General features: G+C 49.3%; 1 protein-coding gene across 2 annotated transcripts in view; it reads right to left on the minus strand.

The window, feature by feature from the left end:
* Positions 1 to 24,642, minus strand: part of LOC141271966 (uncharacterized) — a 69,890-nt gene that overhangs the window by 27,664 nt on the left and 17,584 nt on the right. The window contains exons 6-7 of one of the 2 annotated variants that reach the window (XM_073682218.1): positions 24,426 to 24,513; positions 20,134 to 21,290 (exon numbers count right to left, since the gene is read on the minus strand). In XM_073682218.1, coding sequence (XP_073538319.1) covers positions 20,134 to 21,290; positions 24,426 to 24,513 — 1,245 coding nt within the window. Of the gene's footprint in view, positions 1 to 20,002; positions 21,291 to 24,425; positions 24,514 to 24,642 lie in introns of those variants that run through there. The other variant, XM_073682217.1, reaches the window with a different exon arrangement.

Below are 24,642 nucleotides of genomic sequence, written 5' to 3' on the forward strand. Positions count from 1 at the left end.
AGCGAAGCGGTGTTTAAATTTGGCGCCAATATCGCTGATTGGTCACGGCCGGTGGTTGCGACTAATCAGCAGAGCGGTGTTTCAATTTGGCACCAAAATCGCTGATTGGTCGCCGACGGCAGCCGCGACCAATCAGCACAGCGGTGTTTAAATTTTGAGCCAAGATCACTGATTGGTCGGGTGCGGAGACCGCGACCAATCAGTGAATCGTATTGGTGAGGACCGGGGAGCGGAATCGTATTGGTGAGGACCGGGGAGCGCCGCTGCCTGTGCTGATACTTCTGCTGCGAGAAGCCTGGACATGAGCGACTGCTCGCAGCAGAAGTATCCCGACCCGCAGCGCCGCTCCCCGGTCCTCCCTTGACACCCTAGCCGCATGGATGTCAGCGCCACTCCCCGGTCCTCCCTTGACACCCTAGCCGCTGATCTCCCAACAGTAGCCGCATGGTGTTACTAAGGTCCGGACATTTGTGTTCAAAATCACCGATTTGGGCACCACATTTAAATATCGGCCGCGACCAATCACCGATCTTGGCGCCACATTTAAACACCGCTGTGCTGATTGGTCGCAGGCAGCGTCCGCGACTAATCAGCACAGCAGTGTTTAAATGTGGCGCCCAAATCGGTGATTGGTCGCGGGCAGCGTCCGCGACCAATCAGCACAGCGGTGTTTAACTTTTGCGGCAAGATCAGTGATTGGTCGCGGCCGAAGATAGCGACCAATCACCGATTTGTGCGCCACATTTAAATAGCGGCCGCAACCAATCACCGATCTTGCAGAGACATTTAAACACCGCTGTGCTGATTGGTCGCCGACGCTGCCCACGACCAATCACTGATTTGGGCGCCACATTTAACTAGCGTCCGCGACCAATCAGCACAGCGGTGTTTAAATGTGTCTGCAAGATCGGTGATTGGTCGCGGGCGCTATTTAAATGTGGCGCCCAAATCGGTGATTGGTCGAGGGCAGCGTCCGCGACCAATCATCACAGCAGTGTTTAAATGTGTTGCCGAAATCTGTGATTGGTCGCGGGCAGCGGCCGCGACCAATCAGCACAGCGGTGTTTAACTTTTGGGCCAAGATCAGTGATTGGTCGCGGCGAGAGATCGCGACCAATCATCGAATCGTATTGGTGAAGACCGGGGAGCGGAATCGTATTGGTGAGGACCGGGGAGTGCCGCTGCCTGTACGGCTCCTTCCGCTGCGAGAACCCGGGACATGAGCGGGCGCTCGCAGCAGAAGTATCCCGACCCGCAGCGCCGCTCCCCGGTCCTCCCTTGACACCCTAGCCACATGGAGGTCAGCGCCGCTGCCTGTACGGCTCCTTCCGCTGCGAGAACCCGGGACATGAGCAGGCGTTCGCAGCAGAAGTATCCCGACCCGCAGAGGTGCTCCCCGGTCCTCCCTTCCGCATGGAGGTCAGCGGCGGCGGTCTGGGTCCTTCTGCTGCTACCGGCCGGGAGATGAGCGCCTCGCGCCGGTCATCTCCCGGCTGCATCGCCACTGAGCTCCGTCCCGCAGATGAGCCGCTAACGGCCGCCATCTTTTTTCAGAAATCCCGTGGCGCTGATTGGCCGCTGCCGGACCAATGAGCGATGCGGGATTTACTGGACAGACAGACGGGATAAGACGATTATATATATATATATAGATGTTTTACCTCAAAAAAAGAATCCTCTGCGATCCCCTGCTGTAACGTCTGTATACTATTTTCCTTCCTCCCCTGGCCAGGAGATGTGGTATGATCAGACCATGTTCCTGCATGGGCAGACACAGCCATTACACAGTACACAGCAGGGGAACATTTATAAGATTATCTCAGCACATGAACATTTATTTTTAAACACATCCAATTGTGGAACTTATTATTATTCCAAGATGTATTGATTAAATTGTACTTTTTTTGTGGGAAAACCCCTTTAAGTACCCTAAAAAGACTAATACTACAGTGTGTTTTTAAAAAGGCCAATGGTAAAGGCTATGTTTGCAATAAAATGCTCAAAAGGGGTTTAACACAGTCCTAGGAGACCTCAATCTCAGAGCGTTATACACGTATTTTCTGGGCAAATAGAGCCTATGAAGTATTACAATTCAAATTTATTGGGGGGAAAATTCAGTGAAGCTGTCGAATTTCAAATGGCTCGATCATCTCTAATGATCAATAAATAAATACGTTTCGGTTAAGGAACCCCACGGTTGAAAAACGCTGGTCACAGCTTTCTATCGGACAGTTCAAAAAATGGTGTAGACATTCGAAAACATTTTTTGCTGATTTATATGTGTCACAAATGTATTAAGGAAAAAAGGAAGAGTAACAGATGTGAGGAACGCAGCGGTGTCTGATCCTGGGTCGCACATTTCCAAAGGATCAGGATGAAAAGCCCCCCACCAAGATTCAGGTTACGTAAAGAGGTTTCTCCATGACAGACACCTGCATGAACATTGTCACTGTGTTCATTGTCTGTAGACCTGAACGCGATCACCCAGAACTATAATAGGCCACCGGCGTCATTAATATGAATGGAGCCACAGCAGCGAAACTAAGAGGAGACGGGGGATGGGCGACCCTGCTGTAACTGGTTATATGCTGGTGGGTGACTTATTGCTGTCCCTCCCCCCAAAAAAAATATAAAAAATTGTTAATTTATCATTTACACGTATTTCGGAATAGTTATATTATATTAAGAATCTCCACATACCTCCACCTGCAGAGCCACCACCACATATATGGCTGTTCTGTGCGCACAGGACCTGTGATGAGCTCACAGGAGGGGAGGAGTCAGGGGTCACATGATCAGGGGCCTCAGTGGATGCAGGACTCTGCTGTGCTGGTTGTCATGGTGCTGGATGAGGTGAAGGTTATGTGTGGGGTCAGGAGGGGTTTACAGTGTGGATGTAGCAGAGCCGTGTGTGTACGAGGTGTACGGAGCGGAGCCGTGTGTGTACGAGGTGTACGGAGCAGAGCCGTGTGTGTACGAGGTGTACGGAGCAGAGCCGTGTGTGTACGAGGAGTACGGAGCGGAGCCGCGTGTGTACGAGGTGTACGGAGCGGAGCCGTGCGTGTACGAGGTGTGCGGAGCGGAGCCGCGCGTGTACGAGGTGTACGGAGCGGAGCCGCGCGCGTACGAGGTGTACGGAGTGGAGCCGTGTGTGTACGAGGTGTACGGAGCGGAGCCGTGCGTGTACGAGGTGTGCGGAGCGGAGCCGCGCGTGTACGAGGTGTACGGAGCGGAGCCGTGCGTGTACGAGGTGTGCGGAGCGGAGCCGCGCGTGTACGAGGTGTACGGAGCGGAGCCGTGCGTGTACGAGGTGTGCGGAGCGGAGCCGCGCGCGTACGAGGTGTGCGGAGCCACGCGTGTACGAGGTGTACGGAGTGGAGCCGTGTGTGTACGAGGTGTACGGAGCGGAGCCGCGCGCGTACGAGGTGTACGGAGCGGAGCCGCGCGCTTACGAGGTGTCCGGAGCGGAGCCGCGTGTGTACGAGGTGTACGGAGCGGAGCCGCGTGTGTACGAGGTGTCCGGAACGGAGCAGTGTGCGTAGGAGGTGTACGGAGCCTAGCCATGTGCGTACGAGGTGTACGGAGCGGAGCCGCGCGCGTACGAGGTGTACGGAGCGGAGCCGCGTGTGTACGAGGTGTCCGGAACGGAGCAGTGTGCGTAGGAGGTGTACGGAGCCTAGCCATGTGCGTACGAGGTGTATGGACCGAAGCCACGTGTGTGCGGAGCAGAGCAGTGAGATGTGCGGAGCCGAGCCATACATGTCGTACACACATGGCTCTCTGAACAAACTGCCTTCTATTACAGCCAAATATTTCAGATTTTGACTCATCGGTCGCAAGCACCTGCTGCCATTTTTCTGCACCCCAGTTCCTATGTTTTTGTGTATAGTTAAAGTGTAACAGTTGTTTTAATTTTTATCTCATGAATTAATAGTACACATGAAAATAAGCAACTTTGTAATAAGTCTTTCAGAGAAATCTGCTTCTTTATCTGCCAGAATTGATGAAAATCCTCAATTCTGAGGTAAAATCTGTATTCTATGAAAACCGACTTTCCCATTATTGAGATATGAGATTGCAGGTACTATACTTCCATGAAGACAACTTCTGGCCAGACTTCTCTGAACAATAAATGGGTGAAGATGGGTCCCACAGGTTGCTGCCAGTTCTGAGTTGATAACACTGCTGGGCATCTTTGGATTTAGAAAGTAACATTGTGTCTTTTCCTTGGCCAACCACAACGTTTACAGTCCTCAAGGTTGCTCATTTCTTGGTGTTTTCAATGTAGAATTACAGGCTGACACTTACCCATCATGCAATACTGTCAGGGAGGCATCTTACTGACTCCAGATTTATTCTGTAGCTGGACAATGACCCAAAACACACAGTCAATGTCATTAAGAACTAGCTTCATTGCAAAGAAGAACAAGGAGCCCTGGAAGTGATTATATGGATCTACAGATCCCTGATCCCAACATCATTGAGTCTATATGGGATTTACATGAAGAGACAGAAGAATTTTCACTAGCCTACTTATTCAAAATGTTTGGAAGAACTTCTTGCTCACTTATTTCAAAACTGTGTGTAGATATACCTAGAAAGTAGAGCCCTGATCTCAACATCAAGGCTGTGTGCCCACGATGCGTTTTTCAAGCGTTTACGCTGCGGAATTTCTGCAGCGGAAACGCTTGGTAAACCTTCCCCCATGGTCTCCAATGCAATTCCGCACTTTCAATGCCCATGCTGCGGATTTTTCCGCAGCGTTTATGCTGCGCTCAAAAATCCGCAGCATGTCCATTAATTTTGCAGAAGCACTGCGTTTTCACCGCCATTGACTTGCATTAGAATGCGCCAATTCCGCAAGACTGCATCTGTACTTGCGTAATTGGCGCGTTCTAATGTGCGGATGGTACCCGGGTGTGGAGGACAGGAGACTCTCCTCCACACCCTGGTACCATTAAAAGCTGTAAAAAAAAGAATAAAATAAAAAATAAAGATTATATTCACCTTCCGACGGCCCCCGGACTTCTTCTCTCTGCTTGCCGACAGATCGAGCAGGACTGAAGGACCTGCGCTGACGGCACAGTCATGTGACGGCAGGTCTTTCAGTACAGCGTACCGCGATCTGCCGGCAGCCAGCAAAGGAGCGCAGCAAGATTCGGGGGCCATCAGAGGGTAAGTATAGGTTATTTTTTTTATTTTTAACCATTCTCTCGGGTCACACTATATAAATCCATGCCGTTTGCATGGATTTATATAGTGTGACCTAGTTGTCAAGCACTTTCCAAGTGATGCTAAAATTGCTTGGAAAGCGCTTGACACCCGCATGCGGAAATGCCAGTGAGGAACGCTTCATTTCCGAATGTCCCTGGCATGAAAAACGCATGTACAATCCGCATGCGTTTTTTCTGCCAGGGAGATGCAGAAACGCTCAGGAAAAAATCCTGAGCATTTCTGCATCGTGGGCACATAGCCTAAGTCTGTCTAAGAAAACATGAAGCGTTAGAAGGATGTGTGCAAGCGATATCCACAGATCTGAGGTTAGTGCTCCACAATGTTTGGATCAACTTCCCTGTTGATTTCCTTCAAAAACTGTATGCAAGTCCCTTATATAGGTTCTGCACCTATCACTGAGCAGAAAACCTGGCCCTAGCTAACCCTAAAGCTAGGCCCTAGGTAGGGGTGAGCACTAGTCAGCCCCACTGCAAAGTAAACTACACACGGGAAACGAACAAGGGAATAGACATAGCTTCAAGATGACACCTGAGAGCACACGGCAACAATCTACGAGGAACTCCAAGAAAATTCTAGCCGACTACTAGAATTCCAGGCCTGAAAAGATAAGAATCACTCTATCACCAGCAACACTGGAGAAACTGAGTGTATTTAAGGATACAGCAATGGTGTGCTAATTAACAGCACAAGGTGAGGATCACCGCTGGGACCTAAAGGGAGAGGGATCATGAAGATGTTTGCAAGGCCAAATGCAGCGACCTTATACAGCCAGACCCCGTGTGACTGTGTCAAACCTGACCCACCCGTGACAATTAGATGGGCTATTACCAATATCTGGTGAGAATTTCATGTCAATAGCACCTTTATAAATATATTTACATAGAAAATTGGTCATGTGGTCAATACCACCTGCTGTATGCCCCAGGGTGGATAAAAGTTAGAGATTCACTTGTTTAGAAGGATTTGGGTGTTCTTTTAGATCACAGATTAAAGATAGACTAAATAAAAGCTTGCAATCAGCTGCTTCTGACATAAAATTACATGTCTGATTTGTGGATCAAACTCACCAACTCAAGTGATTGGATCATTGAAAAAATGGACCGCACACTAATGGCATCCTACTGAAGTGCATTTTTCATTGATTCTATTCTAGGAGAAGCTTGAGAAACCGCCATCTGTTTTTTTTGCTTATCAGAAAAACTGATGAAACACCGATTGTTGATAAAAATTGTACCTTTTCTTAATCATGTACAAGATAAAAAAAAACACCTGAATGAGTGTCATGTTGTGACATGGGACAATGGGCACCTACCCGATCCCTTGAGCTAGGGGTGCCCTAGGCTATCCCCCCGATTACCCCAAACAGTATCTTATCTGTAACCTCCCCCACCCAGTGAGATGTGGTACTGAAGTGTATTGGAAAACAGGGATAAAAGATGTAGTTACTTACCGGTAATAGGATTTCTCAGAGCCCATGACGGCACCACGGAGTGGGGATCTGCCCTTCAAGGACAGGAAACCTACAGATAAAAAGGGCGGTACATCTCTCCCACATTAGTTGTTTACAGAGCACGAGAGGACCTCCAGGTTAATAACACAATATACCATGTTATTATGATGCTTATCAGGAACACCATGTGACTATATATAAACAACAAAAGTAAGTCTGCACACCAATACGTGAAGGGAGGGAATGTACGGGTGCCGTCTTGGGGTCTGAGAAATCCCGTTACCGGTAAGAAACTACGTCTTTCTCCTTCCCCCATGACGGCACCACGGAGAGAATTACAGAGAAATGTAACATTAGGGAGGGATCACTGCTTCCAGAACTTTTCTACCAAAAGTAAGGTCTGAAGAAGAGGCTAAGTACAACCGATAATGATTAAAGAATGTAGAGGGAGATGACCATGTAGCAGCTCTACATATCTTTTCTATCGAAGCCCCAGCTCTTTCCGCCCAGGAGATTGCTATTGCTCTCGTCGAGTGAGCCGTCAGATTGTCCGGGGTGGCTTCCCCACGTGAGGAGTATGACAGGGTGATGGCGTCTCTAATCCATCGCGCCAACGTGCCTTTAGAAGCTTTCCGCCCCTTTCGAGGTCCCTGAAAGCACAGAGAGAGCCCTGTCCTTCCTACACTCCTGTGTGGCCGCTAGGTACTGGATCAGGCACCTTCTGACGTCTAGTGTGTGTAAAAAGATGGGAGGGAGATCTCCTGAGACCTATGAAAACCTGATGCCACTTTTGGTAGGTATGCTGGTTCTGTTTTAAGGACAACTCTATCCTCCAAATTTGTGTGAATGGAGGGCCTGCAGATAAAGCCTGGATATCACTGACCCTGCGTGCTGACGTGAGGGCTACTAGTAGTGATTTTTTAAGGGACAGAGTTCTTAAAGATGAGTCTGCCAAGGGCTTGAAGGGAGACTGGATTAGAGCTGTGAGAATAAAGTTTAGATCCCAAGGAGGCGTGATCTGAGGGGATAGGTCTAGATCTAGCCGATGCCCTGATGAACCTAGTTATCCATCTATTCCTAGCCAGGTCGCAGTTATATAGAGCCCCCAATGCTGCGATCTGAACTTTCAGGGTACTCGTGGCTAAGCCCCTTTCCAACCCCTTCTGCAGAAATTATAAGATGGCAGACAATGGAACCCCTCCATCCAACCCGGAACCTGACTATGAAAGGAACTTCCTCCAGGTTTTTTCCATAAAGTCTGGCGGTTACTGGCTTCCTACTTTGTAGTAGTGTGGAGATTAAATTTGGGGAAAACCTTTATTCCTCAGGAGAGCCCTTTCAAATTCCAGGCCGTCATATGCAAGTTTTTTACCCGAGGATGACACACTGGCCCCTGAGAAGGAAGGTCCGGAAGTTCCGGGAGAACCCAGGGATCGGAGATGGACATCATCCTCAACCAAGAGAACCATGTCCTCTTTGGCCAAAAGGGGGCGATGAAGATCACCTTTGCTCCGTCTGCCCTGATCTTTTTTAGAACTGCCGGAATCAGAGCAATCGGAGGAAAGGCGTAGCCTAGAGGGAAATTCGATGGAATCTTGAAGGCTTCCAATGCTACAGGATTCCCTCTGGGGTCTATTGAACAGAACACCTCCACTTTCCTGTTCTGACTGTTGGAGAATAGGTCTATAGTAGGATGACCCCACATCTTTACGATCTGACTGAACACTGATTCCTTCAATTCCCATTCGCCCTGTCTCAGCTGGGTTCTGCTCAGGTAGTCTGCCCTGCAATTTTTCACCCCCCTTATGTGTAGGGCCGACAGGGACTTCAGATTGTTTTCGGCTAACTGAAAGATAGACTCTGCCACTAGCATCAGAGGACGGGACTGGGCACCCCCCTGGTGGTTCAGGTATGCCACTACAACCCGGTTCTTCACTGACACCGCAGAGAGTCCAGGAATTCCAAAAGAGCGAATTCCACTGCTAGCAATTCCTTCCTGTTTGAGGATGCCAAACTCAAATCCCTTGTCCAAACCACCTGTGCTACCTGATCGTTCCAGTGAGCCCCCCAGGCTTGCATCTGTGGTCAGGATCTGATGGTCTGAAATCACCCACAGAATACCCCGGGTTAAATTGTCCATCCTCATCCACCATCCCAGAGAAGACGTAGTTTTTTCTGACAAGGTTAGCTGACTTTCTAAATGCCCGTTTAGAGAGCTTTCATCTCCTAGAATCTCCCACTGCAACTGTCTGGTATGTATCTGAGCCCATTGAACAGCCATAAAACAGGCGGTCAAGGAAATCAGGAGGGACATAGCTTTTTGTAAAGACATCGACGGGTGATCCTTTACCCTAGAAGCCTGGGCTATGATCTTTTGAATCTTCCCAGCCGGGAGACGACATTCTTGATTTTTTGAATCAAGTATGATGCCTAGATATTCCTGTAGTTGGTTTGGCTTGGTTTTGGATTTTTCTAGGTTTAAAAGTCAACCTAAGCTGATGAAGGAATCCATAACCCTCGATAGTTGGTCTCTGCAATGCTGGAAAGAACTGCCTGTTATCAGAAAATCGTTCAGGTATGGAAAAATCAGTACATCTTGTTCTCTCAGGTGTGCAGTTACATCTGAAATTATTTTGGTAAATACCCTTGGAGCTATGGCTAGGCCGAATGGGAGATATATTGGTAGTGCTTGACTATCCCCCCATGGATATTGCTACCCTGAGAAACTTCTGATAATCCTTGTGGATCGGAATGTGGTAGTAAGCGTCCTTTAGGTCCAGAACAGTCATAAAACAGTCCTGAAACAGTATTTTTACTGACATCTTTATTGACTCTATTTTGAAGGTTTGAACCTTCAACAGTCTGTTCAATTTTTTGAGGTTTACACTCGTCCTGTAAGTCCCATCTGGTTTTCTCCTGAAGAACAGGGGGGAGTAGAATCCTTCGCCTCTTTCATGGGTTGGGACTTCTTGAAGGACTGATTTCTCTATCAAACCTAGAACCTCCTGCTCTAAGGCTAGCTGCTCTACGTTTGAGGATCTTTTGGGAGTCACTATAAAGTTTGGACGGAGGGTTGAGTGTGTAACATACCTGGCGGCGTCCTTGCATAGTGGTCCATCTCCCACTGTGCAAGAGCGTGCACTTGATCTCCAGTCCAGTCTGCTAGCCTGGCTTCCCTCCATGCTGTCTGCTTGCCTCTGTGTCTGCTGCTTAAGGGCGGCGCCCGATCACTTCCTGTTTCTTGTACCTGCTGCGGGCACACCCCTTGTGCGTCCTCAGCCTATTGCTGTCTGTCACCTGGTATTTAACCCAGCTGCTCCAATGAATCCCTGCCTGAGCATTGTGTTTCATTCAGTGTGCTCTTTCACTCTGAATGTGCCAGGTCCCTTTCTGTGTTTGCTTGCCTGCCTTTCCTGGAGGCTGTATTTCCAGGCCTGTCTGAACATGCTCCTAGCCTGTTCCTTCCGCCTTCTAGGGGCCGCATACCTAGACCCGCTCCTGTATCTTGTCTGTCCTGTCTGAACATGCTCCTAGCCTGTTCCCTCCGCCTTCTAGGGGCTGCATACCTAGACCCGCTCCTGTATCTTGCTACTGTGTCTGTTCTTGTCTGAATACTCTTCTAGCCTGTTTCCTGTTGTTCTCTATGTCCGTACCTTTCCTTTTTCTGCAGAGTCTGAACTCGTACCTAACTCCTGCTCGTTGTCACTGTACTTCCATTTGTGAGTTTGTGGTCCACTCGCTACTTCACTGCAAGTACCCTGTGGGTATCTGGTTCTGCCTTTCCCTTCCTGCCTGTTCCATGTGTACAGAGCCCTGTCCCCCCTGCTCTGTCTTGCTCACCGCTCCGGCGGTTCTAGCCTGCTCTGTCTTGCTCACCGCTCCGGCGGTTATAGCCTGCTCTGACCCTTTGCTCTCCGCTCCGGCAGTCTCGCTCCGCTCTGACCCTTTGCTCACCGCTCCGGCAGTCTCGCTCCGCTCTGACCCTTTGCTCACCGCTCCGGCAGTCTCGCTCTGCTCTGACCCTTTGCTCACCGCTCCGGCAGTCTCGCTCTGCTCTGACTACTCTCGCTCACCGCTCCAGGCGGCCTCGTCCTGCTCTACTCTCGCTCACCGCTCCAGGCGGCCTCGTCCTGCTCTACTCTCGCTCACCGCTCCAGTCGGCCTCGTCCTGCTCTACTCTCGCTCACCGCTCCAGGCGGCCTCGTCCTGCTCTGCTCTCGCTCACCGCTCCAGGCGGCCTCGTCCTGCTCTGCTCTCGCTCACCGCTCCAGGCGGCCTCGTCCTGCTCTGCTCTCGCTCACCGCTCCAGGCGGCCTCGTCCTGCTCTGCTCTCGCTCACCGCTCCAGGCGGCCTCGTCCTGCTCTGCTCTCGCTCACCGCTCCAGGCGGCCTCGTCCTCCTCTGCTCTCGCTCACCGCTCCAGACGGCCTCGCCCTGCTCTGCTCTCGCTCACCGCTCCAGGCGGCCTCGCCCTGCTCTGCTCTCGATCACCGCTCCAGGCGGCCTCGTCCTGCTCTGCTCTCGCTCACCGCTCCAGGCGGCCTCGTCCTGCTCTGCTCTCGCTCACCGCTCCAGGCGGCCTCGTCCTGCTCTGCTCTCGCTCACCGCTCCAGGCGGCCTCGTCCTGCTCTGCTCTCGCTCACCGCTCCAGGCGGCCTCGTCCTGCTCTGCTCTCGCTCACCGCTCCAGGCGGCCTCATCTTGCCCTGCTCTAGCTCACCGCTCTAGGCGGTCTCGTCTTGCCCTGCTCTCGCTCACCACTCTGGGCGGCCTTACTCTGCTGTTTGTCCGCCACATCTGTGGTTCTGTTCCTGAGTCCCAGTGTGTACTGGGTCCTATCCCGCCTGTGTTCCTACCTGCTAGTGCCTCCCTGTCTGTACTCTAGCCGTGCTTGCCTGTACCCCCCTGCCTGCATACCCGCCTGCCTGCATACCAGTCGTGCCTGCCTATACCCACCAGTCTGTGTGCCAGCCTAACCTGTCTGTTCCTGTATTCCCCTGTGTGGGTCAACAGCCGTGTCCGGGGTCTGTCCTGGAGTAGCACCTGGTCCCTCTGCTCAGTTCCTCCTTGGTGCACTGGCGTCGTATGCCGTCGTGCGACCCTGGTCGGATCGGGTGAATACCTAGTTACGCCCCTCCAGGCATTCACTCTCCGGCACGATCCAGTGGAATCACACGCACACGCCGCTCAGCCCGGGCGTGTGCATTACAGCATGCTCAGGGATCCACCACGGTACTATGGGGATCCAAGACAGAGTCGTGCATTTGTGGAGCAATGCATGCTACACTTCAAGTTCTACCCTCTTTGTTTTCCCACCGATCGGGTTAAGGTGGGATTCATTATGTCTAACCTAGCGGGTGATGCCTTGGAATGGATCAACCCCCCTATGGGAAACACAGGATCCTATCCTCCTGGACCTTCAGGCCTTCCTGGTGGCCTTTCTAATGGTCTTCGATGACCCTAACCCGGAGACCCCTGCTGAAGCTTCACTTCCCAAAATCCCGAAGCAGCCCCGATGGGTAATGTGTGTGGGTAGCGCACTAGTCCTCCTGCCCGAAGAGACTACTGCCCATCCAGAATCCACACAGGATGACTACGCTCTCTGGAATACTTCTCCCAACCTCAAGAGGCAGTCCAGACGTGCTAGGCATAGAGGCAAGCCGTCACGCCTGGGTCTGTCCTCCCAAAGACCTCCTGATCCCAACCTTGAAGTCCCTGCTGAAGCTTCATTTCCCGGTATCCCGGAGCAGCCCCTACGAGTAATATGCGTGGGTAGCGCACCTGTTCTCCTGCCCGAAGAGACTTCTGCCCACCTAGAATCCTCCGGGATACCACCCGATGACAAATGGAGAGTGTAGCGTCGGCGTCCCTGCCTCCTGCTAGGCAGGGACGCTGTTCCCCTCACCTCTCCGCTCCGTGCCCGTCGTCTTCCTCCCGCTCTGCTGGCAGCGCGCGCAGCTTCCCGGCCACTGTGTCTGCTGCTTAAGGGCGGCGCCCGATCACTTCCTGTTTCTTGTACCTGCTCCTTGCCTGTTCGTTCTGCCTTCTAGGGGCCGCATACCTAGCCCCGCTCCCGTATCTTGTCTGTCCTGTCTAGGGGCTGCATACCTAGACCCGCTCCTGTATCTTGCTACTGTGTCGTTTCTTGTCTGAATACTCTTCTAGCCTGTTTCCTGTTTTTCTCTATGTCCGTACCTTTCCTTTTTCTGCAGAGTCTGAACTCGTACCTAACTCCTGCTCGTTGTCACTGCACTTCCGTTTGTGAGTTTGTGGTCCACTCGCTACTTCACTGCAAGTACCCTGTGGGTATCTGGTTCTGCCTTTCCCTTCCTGCCTGTTCCATGTGTACAGAGCCCTGTCCCCCCTGCTCTGCCTTGCTCACCGCTCCGGCAGCTCTAGCCTGCTCTGCCTTGCTCACCGCTCCGGCGGTTCTAGCCTGCTCTAACCTTTTGCTCACCGCTCCGGCAGTATCGCTCCGCTCTGACCCTTTGCTCACTGCTCCGGCAGTCTCGCTCTGCTCTGACCCTTTGCTCACTGCTCCGGCAGTCTCACTCCGCTCTGACCCTTTGCTCACTGCTCCGGCAGTCTCGCTCCGCTCTGACCCTTTGCTCACTGCTCCGGCAGTCTCGCTCTACTCTCGCTCACCGCTCCAGGCGGCCTCGTCCTGCTCTACTCTCGCTCACCGCTCCAGGCGGCCTCGTCCTGCTCTACTCTCGCTCACCGCTCCAGGCGGCCTCGTCCTGCTCTACTCTCGCTCACCGCTCCAGGCGGCCTCGTCCTGCTCTACTCTCGCTCACCGCTCCAGGCGGCCTCCTCGTCCTGCTCTACTCTCGCTCACCGCTCTAGGCGGTCTCGTCTTGCCATGCTCTCGCTCACCACTCTGGGCGGCCTTACTCTGCTGTGTTTGTCCGCCACATCTGTGGTTCTGTTCCTGAGTCCCAGTGTGTACTGGGTCCTATCCCGCCTGTGTTCCTACCTGCTAGTGCCTCCCTGTCTGTACTCTAGCCGTGCTTGCCTGTACCCCCCTGCCTGCATACCCGCCTGCCTACATACCAGTCGTGCCTGCCTATACCCACCAGTCTGTGTGCCAGCCTAACCTGTCTGTTCCTGTATTCCCCTGTGTGGGTCAACAGCCGTGTCCGGGGTCTGTCCTGCTCCCTCTGCTCGGTTCCTCCTTGGTGCACTGGCGTCGTATGCCTTCGTGCGACCCTGGTCGGATCGGGTGAATACCTAGTTACGCCCCTCCAGGCATTCACTCTCCGGCACGGTCCAGTGGAATCACACGCCGCTCAGCCCGGGCGTGTGCATTACAACTATCACTGGCAACTCCCAAGTGGCAGTCGAGAGTATATATACCAGAGGGGAGTAGCTAAATCAGAGCAGATGAGATAATTCAGGATGGAGAGCTCCAGGAGATCAACAGAACTTATTAATCCTTGCAATGACAGAGCAAGGAAAACCTGCACTGTTAATAAGAAGGTGAAGTAGCTCTAATCAGTGCTAGGGTTCGTGTAACAAGAAGCCGCGATCTTCTGGTCCCTCTCTGTCGCGGTATCCCAGTGACAATAAGTCTTTCGGTTAGTAGGATATTGGCATGTATTAAAAGAAGAAACAGTAGACTCACAAGACAGACATGAAACTACCACTTTATGAAGCAACAGTGCAACCTCATCAGGAATATGCAGTTAATTTCTGTACCGAAAGGATGCCCTGGCGTTAAAAAAGCCTTAGTTACTTACCGGTAACGGGATTTTTCGGAGCCCATGACAGCACCACGTGAGAGAGAGGATCCGCCCATCAAGGACAGGAAACCTACAGGTTAAAAAGGGCGGCCCTCTCTTCCCGCCTCAGTTTAGTTAACAGAGCATGAGAGTACCGCCAAGGTTAATTATAACAAAACATAATCACATTAAGTACATTACTTTTCATCAATTTCCCGCAAGGGTGCACCAAAAGAAATCAACTCTACGGGAGTGCACAACACCAGTGAAGGGAAGGAATATAAAGGTGCTGTCATGGGCTCCGAAAAATCCCGTTACCGGTAAGTAACTAAGGCATTATTCGGTCTCCCATGACAGCACCACGTGAGAGAATTACAGAGACGAAAGAAATTAGGGAGGGACCACAGCTTGAAGCACCCTTCTCCCGAAAGTAAGATCTGCAGAGCCACCCAGATCCAATCTATAGTGCCTATAGAAAGTAGAGGGAGAAGACCAAGTGGCAGCCTTACAAATTTCCTCAATGGAAAGCCCTGTCTTCTCCGCCCAGGAGGTTGATACCGCTTTGGTAGAATGCGCCCTCAATCCCTCCGGTATCTCTTTATCCCCTGAGGAGTATGTGAGGGAAATGGCCTCCTTGATCCATCTAGCGATTGTAGCCTTTGAGGCCTTACAACCCTTTCTAGCCCCCTGATAGCAAATAAATAGGGACTTATCCTTTCTAAAGCCACGTGATACTTCTAAGTACTTTAGTACGCACCTCCTAACATCTAAAGTGTGAAGCCTCTTCTCCTTTTGATTTTTGGGTGGAAAGCAAAAAGTCGGAAGAACTATCTCCTGGGTTCTATGGAATCGAGTGGCCACTTTGGGAAGAAAAGCCGGATCAGGTTTTAATATAATCCTATCGTCCAGAATTTGCGTAAATGGAGGGCATATTGAAAGGGCCTGCAGGTCACTAACTCTCCTGGCTGAAGTTAGGGCTACTAACAGGACCGTCTTTAGGAAAATAATTTTGGGGGAGACTAAATCTAGTGGCTCAAAAGGAGGACTGGTCAAGGCATCTAAGACAAAATTCAAATCCCAGGGAGACATCTTTACTTTGGTAATGGGTCTACACCTAAAGGAAGCTTTTATAAAACGGGCTATCCAATAGTTATCTGCTATATTGGAAGAAAATAAAGCTCCCAACGCCGACACCTGTACTTTCAAGGTACTGGTAGTGAGACCTAATTCTAAGCCCCGCTGCAGAAATTCAAAAAATTTTCCCAATAGGGGGCCCCTCCTCCACCTTAACTTCTGCAAAGGACAGAAACTTCCTCCAGGTCCTGGCATAAATGCGGGTGGTAACAGGTTTTCTGCTAGCCAGGAGAGTATTGACTACATTTGCGGGGAATCCTTTGTTGGTCAATAACACCCTCTCAAATTCCACGCCGTCAAATGTAGACTCGGGGTTGGAGGATGGGAAAGTGGCCCCTGAGTGAGGAGGTCCGGAATCTCCGGAAGAACCAAGGGATCTGATATGGACATCTTCCGGAGACAAGGGAACCACGGTCTTTTGGGCCAAAAGGGGCATATGAGTATCACTCTGGCTCGGTCTGCCCTGATCTTTCTTATCACTGCTGGGAGCAGGATTATGGGAGGGAAGGCATATGCCAGAGGAAATCTCCAGGGAACCATGAAGGCGTCCACTGCCAGGGGTCCTTCTCTGGGGTCTAAGGAACAAAAATTTTCCACTTTCCGATTGGCCCTCGTTGCGAATAAGTCCACAGTTGGAAGGCCCCACGCTTCTACGATTCTGGAGAATATTTGCGTATTTAGGGACCACTCTCCCTCTTTTACAGAAGTACAGCTGAGGAAATCCGCTGTGATGTTTTCCTTCCCTTTTAGATGAGTAGCCGAAAGAGAGGGACAATGATCTTCGGCTTTCAGCAGAAGTGTGTTCGCTACCCTCATCAAGTTTCTTGAGCGGGTTCCCCCTTGGTGGTTTATGTAAGCTACCGTGACTTGATTGTCCGAGAGTATACGGACATGCTGGCCCTGTAAATATATAAGGAACTCGTTGAACGCATGCTGCACCGCCAGAAGCTCCTTAACATTTGATGACAACTGTCGCTCACTGCTTGACCAGGTTCCCTGCACTAATTTCCCTTCAAAGTGAGCTCCCCAACCTGTAGCATTTGCATCAGTGGACAAGACTGCAGTTGGACTACATTCCCAGGGAACCCCTTTAGCAAGATTGTCTTGTCGTAACCACCAACGAAGGGACCGTATGGCACGAGGACCTAGCGTAAACTCACGGTCTAGATGCCCCTCTAAAGCTGCGTTATTGTACAACACATCCCACTGAAAAGCTCTTGAATGTAATTGTGACCAACGAACCGCAGGAAAAGTGGAGGTGAAGGTTCCCAATAGTGACATGGCCTTACGGAGTGACATAGAAGGTTTACGTATACACTGTGCTACCAACCCCCGGATTCTATCAATCTTTTCTTCTGGAAGACGACATAGCTGTTTCCTAGAATCTAATATGACCCCCAGATATTGTTGTACCTTGAGTGGAGATAGTCTAGACTTTTATAAATTTAAAAAACACCCCAAACTCTTTAAGACCGACATGGTCTCCCACAGGTGGGTCTCGCACTGAACAAACGAGTTCCCCACTATCAGGAGATCATCCAGGTAAGGGATAATTAGAATGTCCCTTTCTCTTACATGGGCCATAACTTCCGCCATTACTTTAATAAAAACTCGCGGGGCTATAGCTAAACCAAAGGGGAGTGCAGTGTACTGAAAGTGTTTAACCACCCCGTCAATTTCAATGGCCAGCCTCAAGTATTTCTGATAGTCACTATGAATTGGGATATGGTAATACGCATCTTTGAGATCGAGCACTACCATATAGCAGTGGGGAAAAAGTAACTTTATTACGGATTTTAAAGACTCCATTTTAAAGGTATGTATTTTAAGGAAATTATTCAGGGATTTCAGATTTATGATTGTCCTGAAACTTCCATCCGGTTTCGGAACCAAGAAGAGGGGGGAGTAGAAACCAAGACCCTTTTCCGCCTCCGGAACCTCAATCAGGACGTGCTTTCTTATTAGGGCTTGTATTTCCGAAACGAGGGCAGCCTGGCGTTCTTGGGAAGAACTGGAGGGAACAACCATGAATCTTTTGTGAGGCAATGCTTTAAATTGAAATTTAAGACCATACTTAATAAGGCTTAAAATCCAATTACTATGAGAAATCTGTTCCCAAGCTGGGACAAAAAAATGACAATCTCCCTCCCACCTGGGCTGATTGTGTATCCCCTGGCTCCTGCTCAATTTTTGGAGACGGACCAAAGAGTAGACCTCTACCTTTTCGACCCCTTTCGTCAGACTTGTCTTGCTCCCTGAAATATCTTTTCCTGAAAAATTTCCTCTTCCGGAACGATCTCTTAAAGGAGGGTAGAGGTACTGATGGCAAGCCTTTCTTAGGGTCCCCAGCTTTCTCCAATAAGTCATCCATGGTCTGACCAAAGAGGTATTCTCCTTCGCACGGGATTGTGCACAGTCTGGATTTAGTCTGTAAATCCCCTGGCCAGCATTTAATCCACAAGGCTCGCCGAGCCGCATTTGACAGTGCTGCAGACTTTGCTGCCAACCTTACTGAGTCCACAGATGCATCAGCAAGAAAAGCTGCTGCCCCCTGAACCAGTGGAAGGGAAGAAATAATGTCTTTCCTAGAAGTCCCATTCTTCAACTGACTGTCTAGCTGTTCAAGCCAAACCATCAGGGCTCTGGACGTGCAGGTGGCTGCTACTGTTGGCCTCAGTGCTCCCGCAGCTGTCTCCCATGCCCCTTTCAAGAAAGTATCAGCCCGTCTGTCTAGGGGGTCTCTCAATGCACCCATATCATCGAACGGGAGGGAAGTTCTTCTCGCTGCTTTGGTAACAGCAACATCCAGCTTGGGTGCTTTTAACCAGGAGGAACACATAGCATCCTCAAATGGATATTTCCTTTTAAAGGATGGAGGAACACTACCCTTCTTGTCAGGCTTTCTCCACTCCTTATCAATGAGGTCTTTCACCTTTGAATTTACCGGAAAGACCCTTCTTTTCTTTAGCCCCAGACCACCAAACATAACATCCTCAGCTGACTTCTCTGCTCTCGTGTCCACTATCCCCATTGTAGATCGGACGGCTTTTACTAGGGCATCGACCTCCTTCAGGGGAAAGCACTGTCTATCTGGCTCACTGTCAGAGGAAGAGAAGGCGGAGGAGGAAGCGACCGATAGCTCAGAGTCTGAACCCGGCTGGGTTTCTTGAGGAATATGCCCAGACTCTGAACCCTGCAATGCTTTGCCTATTTCTTCCCTAATTAAAGTTCTTAGGCCTAGGGAAAAATCTGGGGTTTCCTCCGACATCATCTTGCTAATACAAAGCTGGCATAACTTCTTGCTATATGAATCAGGGAGTGGACAGCTGCATAAGGCACATTCTCTGTGCTTGGATTTCGAGGAACATTTCTAGCTCTAAAAGAAAGTTATAGATAGAAAGAAGGAGGAAACATTAGTTGAACTTTCACGAAGATTCCACTCACCCCACAGAACCTTCGGTACCGTAGAAGCAGAAGAATCCAACATGCATGGCGAGGAATCACGCCGCACCGAACCGTTATTCCTGCTCTTAGTGGTAGCTCTTCTAGCTGAACGACCAGACCCTAGCCGGGAATGACGCTGCGCCACTAATTGTGAGGGCTCCCCAGAGGGCTGCTCCTGCAGCAGCCTAGGTGACAACTCTTGTGAATCTTCCATAACTTACAGTGTAAGAATGGGCTGGGAAGCACCTCTGTATGTTACCAGACACTTTATATACTGGCCATACCGGTACCATGTGTGGGTGTGTGTTTCCGTTTTTGTTTTTTTTTACCCAGGAGGGCGTTACCTGCTCCTTGGTCTTCCTCCCCAGGTGGCCAGATGGGTTCCAGGTGGGCTCCTCGCCGCCAGGTACTTAATCCCCCGGCGTTCAGCTGCTCGCGCGCAAAATTCAAACGAGCTCTGGCCCCTTCCGGTGACGTCACAGGGACTTCCTGCCCGGGACACTGGAAGTCACGTCACTAGGTCGCGCCTGCCACGTGCCCCGCCGGCGCGACCTGGATCTCCTGCAATTTGTAGCGGGGGGAGGAAGCCCGCTAGCGGCCCCACACCTGGCGGACATCTACCTCCCCATGAGGCGATGTCGCGCCCGCCGCAACGCTCACGGAGGCGCCCCACTGAGCCCTACCGTGGCGTCTCCAGAGGACCGGGACGGACCGGCTCCAACCACCTGTTATGGCCCTCTCTGGGACAGGAGTCCATCTTCTGCAGGTAAGCCTGCGAGGTCTCCCATCATGGACAGGAAACCTAAACTGAGGCGGGAAGAGAGGGCCGCCCTTTTTAACCTGTAGGTTTCCTGTCCTTGATGGGCGGATCCTCTCTCTCACGTGGTGCTGTCATGGGAGACCGAATAAATATACAATGAAAAGTCACATTTTATTCACATAAATGATATATTGTAGAAATTAGATTTGAAATCTATTTACTTTACAATAATAGATGTTTATTAATAGTTATTTACATTTCCTAATAACCAGTTAGTGCTCTAAATTGCTTACCCTTCCTCTTGTAGAAAAGAGACTTTGTACAAGAAAAAAGTATAACAATTACAATTTGTCAACAAAGATTTTGTAATAAATAAAACTAGTTCCTTGCGTGAATTTTCTGATGTTTAACAAGTTTTGATTTCTCGGTAAGACATTTACCACATTCTGAACATGAATATGGCTTCTCCCCTGTATGAGTTCGCTGATGTTTAACAAGTTTTGATTTTTCTGTAAAACATTTCCCACATTCTGAACATGAATATGGCTTCTCTCCTGTATGAGTCCTTTGATGTATAACAAGATTTGATTTCCCTATAAAACATTTCCCACATTCTGAACATGAAAATGGTTTCTCCCTTGTGTGCGTTCTCTGATGTATAACAAGATAGTGTTTCATCATAAAACATTTTCCACATTCTGAACATGCATATGGCTTTTTCCCTGAGTGAATTTTCTGATGTGCAGCTAAAGCTGATTTCCGGTAAAAAAATTTCCCACACTCCGAACATGAAAATGGCTTCTCCCCTGTGTGAGTTCTCTGATGTATAACAAGTCTTGATTTAATGCTGTAACATTTCCCACATTCAGAACATGAATATGGCTTCTCCCCTGTGTGACTTCTCTCATGTGTAACAAGAGTTGCTTTGCCTGTAAAACATTTTCCACATTCTGAACATGAAAATGGTTTCTCCCCTGTGTGAATTCTCAGATGAGTAACAAGCTCTGATTTCTGTTTAAAACATTTCCCACAATCTGAACATGAATATGGTTTCTCCCCTGTGTGAATTTTCATATGTGTAACAAGATTTATTTTCTGATTAAAACATTTCTCACATTCTGTACATGAAAATGGCTTTTCCCCTGTGTGGATTCTCTGATGTCTAACAAGTCTTGATTTATTGCTATAACATTTTCCACATTCTGAACAGGAAAATGGCTTCTCCCCTGTGTGTATTTTATTATGTCTAACAAGATCTGATTTTTGCTTAAAACATTTTTGACACTCTGAACATGAAAATGGCTTTTCCCCTGTGTGAGCTCTTTGAAGTTCACCATCCCTTCTGGTATGCTTATGTTTAATATTATTTAATGAAACAGAACATAGATCTTGTTGAAAAGAAACAGATGATAGTTTTTTGGTGTGAAGAGCTGGAGTTATATCTGGTATAATGGCATGGTCATCATATGTATCTTGGGTAATACCATGATCTTCTGCTTTAAATTCTGACACTAACAGATGTCTGTCTGAGCTGCTTGTAAAGTGATCTGCCAAGAAAAAAAACTTGTAATATGTATTCTAATTTATATTATATATAACATTTCTGAATAAAATACTTATATAAAAATTGTAGTAAAATTTACCCATCACCCAAAAGAATGGTAGCAACAGTAGACCCTCAAAGGAGGGACTAATAGATTATGACATTAGGCCACCAGGCTGGTATCTGTGCTGTCATTTCACACCAGCTGCTGTCCATGATCATGCTGATAGTGATGCTCCAAAATACATGTGCAATACATGGTCACCCAGCCCATCAGTGTACCCAGCTGGTTGGCCAATCAATAAGTCTGGTAATCTGGACAATAAGAGTATAGAATCTCTCATATACACGTCTTTGCCAGTTATTACAGTAGTACAGACAACCATCTTGGTTCTTTGATAGTGAGTGATTCCATTTGGTTCGTTATATACTTGATCTCCGGACTGTTAGACTTTTCATTTCTTTTTGTCTTTCATGGATGGTGTGATGGTTGATTCACTACTAAAATTCAAGAAGGGTCTGGATGCCTTTCTTGAAAAATATAATATTACAGTTTATGGGTACAAGATTCTGTGATGGGACATTGATCCAGGGAACTAGTCTGATTGCTGGATGTGAAAAGTCAGGAAGGAATTTTTCACTTAATATGGAGCCATTAGTGTCTGCCCCATTGGGTTTTTGCCTTCCTCTGGATCAACATGTTAGGCTATAGGTTGAACTTGATGGAGTTAAGTCTACCTTGAACCTTAAAAACTAAAAACTATGAAACTAAGAGCTAATTGACCTTAACCTGTTCCTGCCTTGCTTCGGTGTCCAACTGGCTGACTTCTGTGTATGATTGAACTGCCTCTATGATCATTTCTTGCCCATCATCTGTAAACTGACAGCAGATGACTATTGTAGTATTTGTGACCTGGCGACTTCCAGCATGGAAGCCTAAATCTTTGTCCTAGGGATAAAGGGTAAACACCAGGGACTGTGCACATAATACAGATGGCAATGTACAATGCTCATCGGCTTCATCGACGTGCAGACCAGTGAGGGACATTTTTACATTGTCAAGAGGTGGTCATCAAGACCCTTATATCTGGGCACTTCTGAAAGCTAGTAGTATACTAGGGAAACAGTTTGTCAGTGAAATACCGTATTTTTCAGACTATAAGACGCACTGGACCATAAGACGCACCCCAAATTTTGGGGTGGAAAATAGGAAAAAAAATGTTTTGATAAGATGGGGGTCCGTCTTATAGTCTGAATAGGTATCTTACCTGGAGGGGCGGTGGAGCGGGGAGGGGTCACAGGAGGCAGGGTCCTCCAGGAAGCCGGGCCTGGCGCTGGTGGCTTGCGCTGAGCGCCTGTTGGCCTGGGTGCCTTGCGCTGGTGGCCTGGGGCTGGGCGCCTGGTGGTGGTGGGCTGGGGGCCTGGTGGCTTGAGCTTGGCATCTGGTGCTGGGGGCTTGGGTGAGTGGTGGCTGGCGCTTGGATGCCTGGGTGAGTGGTGGCTGGCGCTGGGGGCCTGGGTGAGTGAGGGTTCGGGGCCTGGGTGAGTGGCGGCTGATGCTGGGGGCTTGGGGACTGGGTGAGTGGTGGTTGGTGCTGGGGGGCTTGGGGCCAGGGTGAGTGGTGGCTGGCGCTGGGGGCTTGGGGCCAGGGTGAGTGGTGGCTGGCGCTGGGGGCTTGGGGCCAGGGTGAGTGGTGGCTGGCGCTGGGGGCTTGGGGCCTGGGTGAGTGGTGGCTAGCGCTGGGGGCTTGGGTGAGTGGTGGCTAGCGCTGGGGGCTTGGGGCCTGGGAGTCTGGGTGAGTGGTGACTGGCGCTGGGGGCTTGAGGCTAAGGTGAGTGGTGGCTGGCGCTGGGGGTTTGGGTGAGTGGTGGCTGGGGCCTGGTACCGGGGCCGGTGTCTTGCTGTGAGTAGCGTGGCAGAGCGGCCATCTTTCTGAAGCTGTGATCTACAGGAAAATGGCCGCTGGCGTGGCAGAGCGCATGCGCTGGCTCCGGCGGCCATTTTCCTGTAGATCAGCTTCAGAAAGATGGCCGCGCGCATCTGCTGCCACCACTTGCTGCTGCTGCCGCCGCCACTCCAACTCCACCACCACCGGTAAGCTACTTTCGGACCATAAGACGCACCCCCCTATTTTCCTCCCAAATTTGGGGGGAAAAAAATGCATCTTATGGCCCGAAAAATACGGTACCTTGCACTGGAAGGGAAATACCGTCAGTGAAAAACCCAGTCACGGTGGGATAGCTTTTATCCTGTTTTTTACATATGTTACTATTAATTTAATTGCAATGTGCCTAAACATATGTTTTTATTCTAGGTTTTGTGTGTACATGTGCAGCTGCATATTACATTTCTATTAACAGGTGTGCCGGTCCTTGCTTTCAGCTTTACATATTTTTACTGAAGAAGCGTTCAGTGAAATATTGTTAAGAAGTGAAGGACCACAAATAAAGGCAAAGTAAGGGGAATAAGAAAGGAAATCATCACTCCAAATAAAAAATTGCTTTAAAATAGGTCACACATCCCTGTAATTTTTATTTTTTTAATGATTTCAGCAACTTATGACAAAGTCACTGGTAAGGTGCAGGAGGAGAGATATGTTTCCCTGAGGCTATTAGTTTCAGTGAATTAAAATCGTTAAGTTTCCTCCTGCATGTTATTTGCTGAGAGGGGTTAATCCACCATTTGTAAAAGGGCATGTTTTTAAGAGAACAACCAGAGAGCGAGCGGGAGATTGTTTTACATATCTCCACCTCAGGGTGTGATTTGGGGTTTAAACACACGGGCTGCTGAGGCATTAGTTGTTCAGTGTCTGGAAAAGCTAGCTCCAGAGAGCTAGCTTGTGTTTGTTTTCCTGAACTGTGTTTGTTGTGCTAACCCTGTAAGGGGGGGATCCCCACAGGCCTATGGACTGTACTACCTTATTTTCTTTTGTTTACCCGTTAGGCCAAGATAGGCCTGTTTGTTTTGATGGACTTGATAGATGTTTATGCCATGTTTTTAATAAACTCAGAAATTTAAAGGAACAGCTTTCCTGCGGCTACATCCGTGAGCAGCCGAGTGAGCGATCTACCACACCCTTTTTGTACAGTAATTTACTTTGTATGTAACTCTCCTCTCCTTTTAGTGGTTACTACTCACCTGGATACTCATCTGTAGGAATCTCCTCTTTAAAGTGCTCATCACCCATCACAAATGTCTCTATAATAATATTGTTCATATCGTATCCCTGAAATAGATATGATAAAAGTCACAGACAGATGAAGATGTTGCTTGAAACAATTTAGAAAAACAGAAAAGATCACTAATTAATATTACGACCAAAAATGTTTCTATAAATTGGCAATTCAGTGTATAA

Source organism: Phyllobates terribilis, unplaced genomic scaffold (genome assembly GCF_046119375.1).
Source record: "Phyllobates terribilis strain yellow unplaced genomic scaffold, ASM4611937v1 Scaffold_5__5_contigs__length_657084704, whole genome shotgun sequence".
NCBI classification, from domain to species: domain Eukaryota; kingdom Metazoa; phylum Chordata; class Amphibia; order Anura; family Dendrobatidae; genus Phyllobates; species Phyllobates terribilis.